This window comes from Electrona antarctica (genome assembly GCF_951216825.1).
Source record: "Electrona antarctica genome assembly, chromosome: 9".
In the NCBI taxonomy this organism is placed as follows: Eukaryota; Metazoa; Chordata; class Actinopteri; order Myctophiformes; family Myctophidae; genus Electrona; species Electrona antarctica.
Genome location: NC_136790.1, coordinates 11,519,911 through 11,530,440, shown reverse-complemented (window position 1 = coordinate 11,530,440; position 10,530 = coordinate 11,519,911). Strand labels below are relative to the sequence as shown.

The 10,530-nt window shown below is 44.5% G+C and overlaps 1 protein-coding gene across 1 annotated transcript; it reads left to right on the top strand.

The window, feature by feature from the left end:
* The first annotated feature begins 777 nt into the window (after positions 1–777).
* Positions 778–4,304, top strand: sp7 (Sp7 transcription factor). Its single transcript, XM_079510368.1, has 2 exons — positions 778–873; positions 2,648–4,304. Exons 1-2 carry the CDS (start codon positions 838–840, stop codon positions 3,980–3,982), a joined length of 1,371 nt encoding a protein of 456 aa, XP_079366494.1. The 5' UTR covers positions 778–837; the 3' UTR covers positions 3,983–4,304.
* The last annotated feature ends 6,226 nt before the right edge of the window (positions 4,305–10,530 follow it).

The window sequence follows — 10,530 nt, the reverse complement described above, 5'->3', positions numbered from 1 at the left end:
CCTTTCATTCTTCGCTTGTCTCTGTAGTTCAGTCTTTTTAACCATCAGTTAATGTCTGAAAAGGCAGTTAACTGCATTTAAGAATATTGAAAACAGAGAGCGGGTTGAAACCAGAACAATAAAATCTCAAATGAAAACCACAGACTCAGGCAGCTTAATTTCCTGATTTATGTGGCGTACTCGCTTTTTTTGTTTTTTCCGTCTTTTGGAGGAAAACGCAGAGCTCTCTCCGTTTTATCGCTAGCAATTTTATTTAGGCAGTAAGCCTATAACTTCAAGGGCATTTGAGGGGATGCTGCGCAGGTTTGAGTAGCCAAGTTATAGTATAGTCTTAAGGTCTAGGCCTCACACCCAGGCAGATTTAATGAGAAGCGGAAACAGTAAACATAATCCGATATCCCCTATACATCATCATCAAAACGACGATAAATGTCGAGCTCTTAATCACACCATGTGGAATGGTGCCAAACTGGCATTCGTATATTCACTGGGCACTGCCAGTGAAGCTGAAATGATGGCCAAAATGGTGATTGATGAGGAATCCATTCATACAACATTAGCTTGATAAAACGATCCGACTCCTTCAACTCGGGGGAGGTGGTGGGATGTCCTCTTTCTTTCACCCACCAATCTCCATCCATTCGCCTCCCTCTCTCATTTTTTATTGCCTCTTAGGGAATCTTCAAAGAGCCCCTACCCTATAATTAGGGGGCGGGATCCCCGTCTCTCAAAACACTTCCCCGCGCTCCTACCCAAGTAAGTTCTTCCAAAGTGTCCCGGGACTGAGTGCTGCGCTGCGTCTCCACTTCGTTTCATTTAGGATTTTGTTTCTCAGGGATGGCTGCATCTATTCTGGAGGTAGGGAATATATTTGTAAGTGACCTTTCTATTTTTTACATCTCAAACATTCTTCTGTGACACGATTGTGTTGTTGTTATTGAATTAACAAAAGTTTCGCTGTTGTAATGCGGCGTTATATTATGCGTTTTGGAATGTGCATTTTAATGTGCCACTGTCTGCTGCGTAGCCTATGGAATGATTTAAAATCATTATCTATAGGCATGATTATGAGAAATGCTTTATGGTTCGCGTGATACGTATTTAAATCTACCGACATGTAGGCTAAACAGTTTAGAATACTCGGAGTCTGTTCAGTTTACAATACATGAATTGAACTTACCACTGTTTCGCACATCTCGGATCCAGCTGAGCTAACAGGTTGCCTCCCTGAGTCCTAATGTCCACAGGTTAGCCTACACTTTGGAGTGCACTATTAGCCATCCATTCGATTAGGGTAGGCGCCGTAAGAGTCCACAGCACGCATTGCCACTGTGGTCGCTATACATCGTTAGCTCTCAGACTCTGATTAAACGTAATTAACCAGCTTATAGGAGTTACAACAACAGGAGACAGGCCGAGTTGACCTCGGGCGCTTACTACCTTTGCTTTATTGTAAATTCCACGCGCCTCCAGCCAGCCGGCTGCAGGTAATTGAGGCTGTTCAGCACAGAGCAGGTCATCTGCCCATGTGACCTGCATGGGAACTTTATGGTTCTGTGCCTTTGTCTCAACTGAAGCCATCTTCGCACAAGAGGCTGCCTGTGTATACTTAATTTAGAACATAAATGTCACAGTGTCAGAGATTGACAGGCCAAATATATATATATATATATATATATATATATATATATATATATATATATATATATAAAATAGATGTGCCTAATACATAGCATTTATCTTCCTGATCAAACTTAGGCCTACGTTTTTCATATAAAGAAACACATTTCTATATTTACTCAAAAGCGCCCATCTGCATACAACTGAACTCCTGAACAGGCTACCAATTAGAGACTGTCAGTTGTGTGGATGTTTACAAGATATAAAACATCCCGTAATTTGACCAACATGGTGACTGACAGAAATACTTTAACATCAAAATCGTTGTGGGAAAAAAGAATAAGACAATGGCTAGACAGTTATAACACAGTGTGCCATTGTGGCAGGGCATAAACTTAGCATGCCGAACCATCTGCAATGCCATGGTGACCACCAGCAACAAAACAAGTCTGGCAAGCTGTAGCCTAGTATATCTGACACAATTGCTGATGCTGTGAGCAGCTTGTTACAATACACAATCCTTCAACGCTAGATGGATGCAGTCACATGTTGCCCCAAACATGCGTATGAGATAGTTTTAAATATATTTTTTAAGTGAAAAAAGCAGATCTACAACATGTAGCTTTTTAACAAAATCTAAAATGTTCTATTTTTGCTATTCGTCCCATTGGAGTATATAGGGTTTAAGTGGTTAAGCAAACACTGGAATCTCGATCTGCAAAAAATAAAGAGTACAAACAATAGACGGTGGTTTCAGTGAAACAGAATCCCATGCAGATTCCTCCTTTGCTGAGCAGAGCAGAACTTCTCACAAGCGTAAACACACACAGCTCTAAATTGCCCTGACCACTTAGAAAATGGAGAGAGCAGGAGAAAAGCCGGCGGTGGCAGTGAGACATACGTTTTTTATTAGAGTTGACACTGACAGCGGCGGCGGCGGCGACCAGGAGCCATTTCCTGCAGACAGTCTAATGTTCTCTCTCTCTCTCCCCTCTCCTCTCCCCCCCCCCCACCCCCACCCCCCCAGGAAGACGCGCGCTATGGCTCCAGTCCTCTGGCTATGTTGACGGCTACCTGTAACAAGTTTGGCAGCACTAGCCCCGTCAGGGATTCAGCCACACCTGGAAAAACCGGCAGCACCACTCCAGCCAAGAAGCCTTACGCCATGACCTCTGAACTTCAGTCCGCCAAGAACGGGCGGACCGCCGATGGCCTGACAGACTCCTACAGCGGTTCCTTTACCACAGCAGGAGGAGGAGGAGGCGGCGGAGGGGGGCTCCTCACCCCCACCGGAACCCCCCCTCCTTCCTCCGGATGCTACACCTCCGAGTACAACCCTTTCTCTCACTCCTTCCAGACCTCCGTCTCCCAGGACCCTTCTCTCCTGGTGTCCAAGGCCCACGCCACGGCTGACTGCCTTACTAGCGTCTACACTTCCCTGGACATGACACACCCGTATGGCTCCTGGTACAAGGCTGGTATCCACCCTGGTATCACCGCTGCCCCCGTCAACTCCACGGCATCATGGTGGGACGTGCACCCCAACTCTAACTGGCTGTCGGCAACACAGTCCCAGGCAGACGGGGGTCTTCAGGCCTCCCTTCAGCCTGTCGTCTCCCAGGCCTCGCTCAGCCCCCAGCTGTCCAACTACAGCACCGACTTCACCCCCCTAAACCCGGCCCCTTACCCCTCCGTGGGCCTGGGCTCTTCCTCCCATCTCCTCCAGCCCTCACAGCACATGCTGCCTCAGGATATGTACAAGCCCAAGCCTGTGACCGGCGGCGGGCTGATAGAGAGCCCTATGGGCTTGAAGCCTGCAAGGGGTTACGGTGGAGGCGGGACCCCTACCAGGTCTTCCTGTGACTGCCCCAACTGCCAGGAGCTGGAGCGCCTGGGGGCTTCGGCCGCGTCCCTGAGGAAGAAGCCGGTGCACAGCTGCCACATCCCCGGGTGCGGGAAGGTTTACGGCAAGGCCTCCCACCTCAAAGCCCACCTGCGCTGGCATACCGGCGAGCGGCCCTTCGTCTGCAACTGGCTGTTCTGCGGGAAGCGCTTCACTCGGTCGGACGAGCTGGAGCGGCACGTGCGCACGCACACGCGGGAGAAGAAGTTCACCTGCCTGCTGTGCAACAAGCGTTTCACGCGCAGCGACCACCTCTCCAAGCATCAGAAGACCCACTCGGAGGCCGCGCTGCAAGCGAAGGGTGTGGCTATAGAGGGCGAGGGGGACCCCAGGAACGAGGAGACCGCAGACCTTAACAACGCCGCCGTGCCCTCTAATTCTGACCCGATCACCAACGGAGACGAGAAGACTGGCACAACTAACGGCGTGGAGAACAACAGTGGACTGTTGGAGATCTGACTTCAGGCATTGATGTGGCCTGATGTGTTGACCTGATGTGTTGACCTGATGTGTTGCCATATAGGGTTTGCTGTGGGGATACGTTCACCCTGTAAAATGAAGTACAAGAGACAATATTTGGTTTTGACTTCCAGAGGGAGCAAAAAGGACAACATTTGAGATAACCTTTATAATTACTAACTGAGCATGTTGCAGGTAGCAATCAGTTTACAATCTGTGGGCCACACATGCACACGAGTGTTAACTTTTCAAACTTGCAAGCATACACAAGTGCATGCTCGTATACATGCATGCATGCATGCATGCATGCAAGCAAGCACAGACACACGTGCACGCGCGTGTACGCACACACACACACACACACACACACACACACACACACACACACACACACACACACACACACACACACACACACACACACACAAACATGCTGAAAAGTAAACACTCTTGCATACATACAGTATAGCACACATATAGCAGGCTACACACATTTTTCTGCATTTCAAATGAGACAAACCACTGGGGAAATTTAATCTGCAGAGGCAGGAGGAAAGAGCTCTGAAGCCGCAAGAGGAAAGTAGGTTTAAAAGCAAAGAGTTATGGTTAGTATGATGGAGTAGACGGAGCATTGCATGATTTGAGAAAATTCTGATTTACAACTGTACTTTTTACCATTATTCTTGTCAATGAACAGTCTTGAAAACTGTTTCTTTTTGCAAAGAAATTTAAGTTACATGTTTTTGCTTTACCCTTTTGTGCCTGTTTGCTTCTTCCTATGTCTAATTTAATTTCATATTTACATAAAATAATTAATTTATGTCTTAAATTATACACATGAAGATTATCTTACTTCACACAGGAAATATTACCTGACAAACTGCAAGATAGTCGAAGCTGGCCATAAATAATTCATTAAATTAAGACTTTGTTTAATCTATTTATTGATTATACGTTGAAGTTGGTGCTATAGTTTTTGGAGATTTATTTATAGAGCTTGAAGTTAGATGTGTCTGTAAACTATTTCTATATAACCTTTTAATTGTGAATTTTCCACACCTGGCAAAGTAATGGTTAATAAGGGCTTCCCTTATTTTGTACAAACTAAACATTTCCAAAGATTGAGATGTTGTTAGGTGTGTTATTTTTCTACTTTTTTTGGTGTGTATTCTATTTTTAGAAGCCTGTATAATGCTCAACAATGAAGGGAAGATAGCAATAATTGCAGCAAATAAGTGTTTCATTTTATAAGAGAGATCACAGATAAGTAAAACGTGGTACAGGTATGTTGCTGTTCTTGTTTAATCTCAACTGTTTTGCTGGATGTGAAATGCGTGTACAACAAACTGTAAATAGTGATAAAGCATGAACTTGGTAAAGATGGATTTGATGTTTGAGTGTCATGGAGTGGAATCAACCATTTGTGGTCTTTTTAGAACATTATCTCCACAGTCAGGTGTTATTTTTATCCTCTTATTGTACACACAGATCTACCAAGGCCTTTTTCCCTAATACGCCTGCTTGTAGGTGAAGTACCTTGGCCGGATGTTAACCCCAGCATAGGGAGGCTAGGGTTAATTTGGTTAATATCTGAGGCCCGAGAGATAATCTTTTACACAAGAGAGCAGTTCCACTCGAAGACGCCACAGAAAATCTAAAGCAGTTGTTTCACCACTAAAGTTGAATCCCAACCACTCGACACTCACTCACTCACTCACTCACTCACTCACTCACTCACTCTTCTTCATATCTCACTGCATTTCCACCTCATGGCCTGCCAAATACCTTCATTATCTTTTGCGGCACAAACAAAGCCATCCGCTGAGGTGAACTCTTGGTTCCACACAATGACCCCTTTCAGAGAGCCACTGTAGTTACACTCCAGACAATTACTCCGCTCTCCAGCTTGAGAGGGGTAATTATTGCGACCGATGCTCCAGCAGAGTCAGTGGAGGAGAGAAGAGGGGATTAGGTGAGGGGAGAAGCGCTTGTATTGTTTATTGAGGGAGGCGGTCAAACAAAGGGTCCCAATTAAGGCAAGATACTGGACCAAAGACCTGATGTACTAATAAGCAGAGGAGACGCTGAGCTGTGGCCAGCAGGCAGACTTTACATTCTGACAGAAGGGCTTTTCTTTGAAGTTAACTCTCAGCTTTGGCACGTAGTACACATATTATGTTTATGAGTTTGAATCCCAACAGGTGCAACACTGTTAGATGTATTTCAACCCAGATTAGTTTACTGTTTAGAATATAGTACAAATTACAATAATATTTATACTGTCGAGTCGGTTTCTATGGGTGTGTGTGGGTGTGTGTGTGTGGGGGGGGGGGGGGGGATATTGTAATGGAGGTGTTGTACTATAAGAGGACCAGACAAAGAACAATATTAAAGAGGAATCTAAAAGACTGTTCACTTTAGTATGGTAACCTTACTTCAATAATTAAGAGGCATACCCACCCAGGATGTTATTTGGTGAAAATACATGGTGTAGTGTGACTAATAATTTGTATAATTATATTTCTAATACCAATTCTACCTATATTTAACCACTTAAAGCCTTATATATTTAGTGAAAATTTGAAAAATGTAGACATTTCTTTTTAAATGCACCTACCGTATAATGCCCAAGATAGGCATGCCAGGTTGAAAAAATATATATCTATAAAGAGTGAGGGAGAGAGAGAGAGAGAGATTCCCCTTAGAAGCACTGACATCACGGTAGACCTGTACTTCAAGGAACCCCCCTAGAGCTACTGCCTCTCCTGTCGTAACATTTACACTTCCCAGGCTGCATGGTTCCAATTTAGGGCTTCTAATGAGCTGTAGTTGAGGTCAATTTATATAAAACGTCCCGGGGCCGACTCTGTCATCATGGACTGACATGTTTACGGTAGTCTGAAGTGGGCGCGCGGTCGAGTCCACAACATAAAAGGCAAACGGGGGGAATGGGGTATGGCTAGGGCGTGTCAGGCTTGTGAGTGAGGGTGGGGGGTAAAGGGACGGTCAGTGGCTTTTAAAACCTCTCCTGCTACTGGTATTTTGCTGCCCATTTTATGCCTGCCTCAGTCGTGGTGTAACCTTAACTTTATTTTTACTTTTTTATTTAGAAAGCCAGGAAACATTAAGTGTTGCTTCAAATAAGGTCATATAAAGATAAATATACACATACTGTGACACATAGGAACAAAACCAGAATCTGGACAATCGGTTCCATATGGTTTGACCACTCGCGTCCAACATTTAGAGACTGGGAAAATGGGACGTGTGCTTGACTTGAAGAAGACGATAGTCTAAACATCACTGTCAGCCCTACAATAAATGTGCAGACTGACTGTAATGAGTGTCTTACTTTAGGCATATATTTTGTAATTACCCAGGTAAAAATATGTTTTGCCTTGTTGCTTGATTATAAATTACAGAAATGTTTGCTCATGCCCTGCATGTACAGTACAGAGCTGTACGCAGAGCTGTTGAAGGCCCGGATAAGGAAGGTAATTCCAAAAGCAACCTGTTAAATCCATCACACAGCCCATTTCCACACCAACAAACACAGGCTATATTACAAAACATTCAATCAAGAACTGTTTGGTTTAAGCCCCGCTAACACTTGATGAGTAACACAAACTTATGCTTTTCGTTAACAAATGACCTCAGAGGTTATGAACTTGCTGAGACACTCAGATCTGGCTCCACATCGGCCCGGCGCTCTCAAAGGCCACAAAATGAGAGTGAGAGAGAGAGAGAGAGAGAGAACTAGATGAGAGAGAGGCACACATCGGGATGTGTTAAAACAAACACTAATGAATATCCTTTTTCCTGCCATTATCTGCTCCTAAACGAACCACCACAATGGAGCGGTCTGTCACGGCCACAGGCATGGGTGCCTTCTTCCCCACAACCCTGAGGTGAAATAGGACTGAAGGGAAGGCTTTAAAGGCAGGACAAAGGCACAGGTGTCCGCAGGTGTGACTGGGGCTCTGTGGCCGGGTGGGGGAAGAAGGAAAGAGAATGTTCAGTGTGCCTGGAGGCTCTGCGGCAAAAAAGAAAATCAAGATAAGGTGGAGAGGGGGAGAAGCTGGACTTAAGTGAACCTCAATGTAACCTGGAGGTCAGTAGAGGTCAACCGAGATAAAGAACAGGGGATATAAAGGAAGACATTCAGGAGAAGTGGGGTGAAAAGGTTAAGCTCTCCTGTAGCTAGCAGGTTTGTGTAGCATAGATATCCTTTATATTTGCCGTCACTTAGCCGGAACGGTTCAAATGCAGTCAAATGTCTACTGTACATTATTGTTAAGTATAATGGGGTGTGCCTCAGCAATTAGGTGCGGGTTTGAATCTGGTGCAGGCTATAATCCCACATGTCATCAAGTCAAATTCTTTGGCCAATAAAAGTTACCGACTCTCTTCTTCATGTCTTCATTGTGCTATCTCAAAAATAAAACTATGCCTATACAGAAGATATGCCTAGCTGTTGTCCTTTCTGCTTGTACAGTTCTGATTCTCTCTGCCAATGTTTAATATTGCTGTACCCTGTATTGCCATTCATATTCAACAGTGCTTCAGTGCTATTTGTAGTTATGGTCACTTATACTGCTAGCACTATTTTTAATGGCACTCCTCTTACTGCAAGATGCACCAAATGCACCACTAAATGAGACCATTTTGTTTATAGGAACTGTGGGAGGGTTGTGGGTGCCTCTGTGCCCCTTTAAAAAAGATAATATGCTTCCCATTTAATGGCGTCCGGATGACAAATTGCTTCCAGGGGAAAATGAAGTTAAGAAAATTGGATGTGTGAGTGTGACACATATTCACCCAGACCCAAGTTCTTTGACATCTATAATTCATGTACGCACAACCTAGGTCATAGGTGCACTGAGAAAGAATTCCACTTTGCTCCTGAGGCAATCATTTAAAGAATTCCTGGTATAACTTCCATGACAATGTCAGAGGGCACAATGCTTTCTTGCATTCAATGCAATGCTTTCAATAGATCATCATTTCAATGCAATGACAACACACATTTCCCAACTGAAGATAACCACTTTAAGTCCTATAATTAGTCATATATCGAATAGAGAAAATAGCTGATGTAAGCCTCCTATTATTGCCATTTTTGATATAAATAAATAAAAAGTAAACAGTTTTGTTAAATGTTAACATCTTTCACCTACTGTATAATGAGATGCCCAAAATAGGGACACCAGGTTGACAGTGGTTAAACCCAGAGGATGGAATATGCAAGGTTACATGAGGGGATCTATAGTAGGAGCACAGGAGGCTGGTATGGTTTATTTAATTTCAACCTCAATGGAAAATCTTATTCATTGACAAGAGACATAGGTTTATACACTGTGACGGCACAGAGCAAATAGCTCTTGGAAAAACACTTAGAAGATTGGTGCCCATTACAACCTAATACCCTTACAAATATATAGAGCACCCATAAACTGTTCTTTCCTTTTGAAAATGCTTACTATCCTGATGGTATTCTGATTGACATAAAGCCCAAACCATCCTTGTTTTTCTTTTTTCAGCTCAAGCCACTAAATACTTCCTTGGAACATTTAAAGGGAAGGGATTTAAGAGAGACAGAACAGTGAGGGGAGGGAAGAAAGAAACACAAACCTCTCAGCTAAATAAAAATAAATGGTAGAGAAAACACAACGCTATAAGAGCACAGTGGCCAATGAGAACACAGACAAATCTGGAGTATTGATTTAACTCAGGAAGTGTAAAAAAGACCAATTCTTTGCACTTTCCGGGTCTAATGAAAACTCAGAATTCTACTGTACACCACCAACAAAACAAAACAAGGGATTAGGATTTGTGTAAATTGAACAAGGAAACAGAGGAAGTTACTGAGAGAGAGAGAGAGAGAGAGAGAGAGAGAGAGAGAGAGAGAGAGAGAGAGAGAGAGTGAGAGATGTAAACACAGAGAGAGACACACAGATGTATAGATAGACAGAGAGAGAGGGTGATAGAGAGAGGGAGAGAAATAGGGAAAGAGACTTTAAGAGAGCAATAGAGAGAGAGAGAGAGAGAGAGAGAGAGAGAGAGAGAGAGAGAGAGAGAGAGAGAGAGAGAGAGAGAGAGAGTTAAAATGAAGTTAGAGGAGTGAGTGATTTGGGTTGGAAGCGGGAGCACAGAGTCGGGGTTGGCAGGGTTTTCGGTGGAGGAGTGTGGTGGTTCAGAAGTCCTCCAGCGCGAGGCGCCAGTGTGTCCGGCGGGGGCCCTGACCATGAGCTGCCTCACCCCCCCGGAGCCACGGCCACAAACCCCTCCTCCCCCCCCCCCCTCACCGCCAGCATCACCACCCATCCAACCCCAAACCCACTGGCAGGCAGCGCTTCACTGCTGCTGCTGCTGCTGCCGTTGCATGTTTATTTAATATTCAGAAGAAATTGAAATATCTTTGTGGGTTAACGCACATATACACAGTTACGTGTATGTGTGTGCACGCGTGTGTGAGACACGCACACGCACGCACACGCACGCTCGCACGCGCACACGCGCACGCACACACACACACACACACACACACA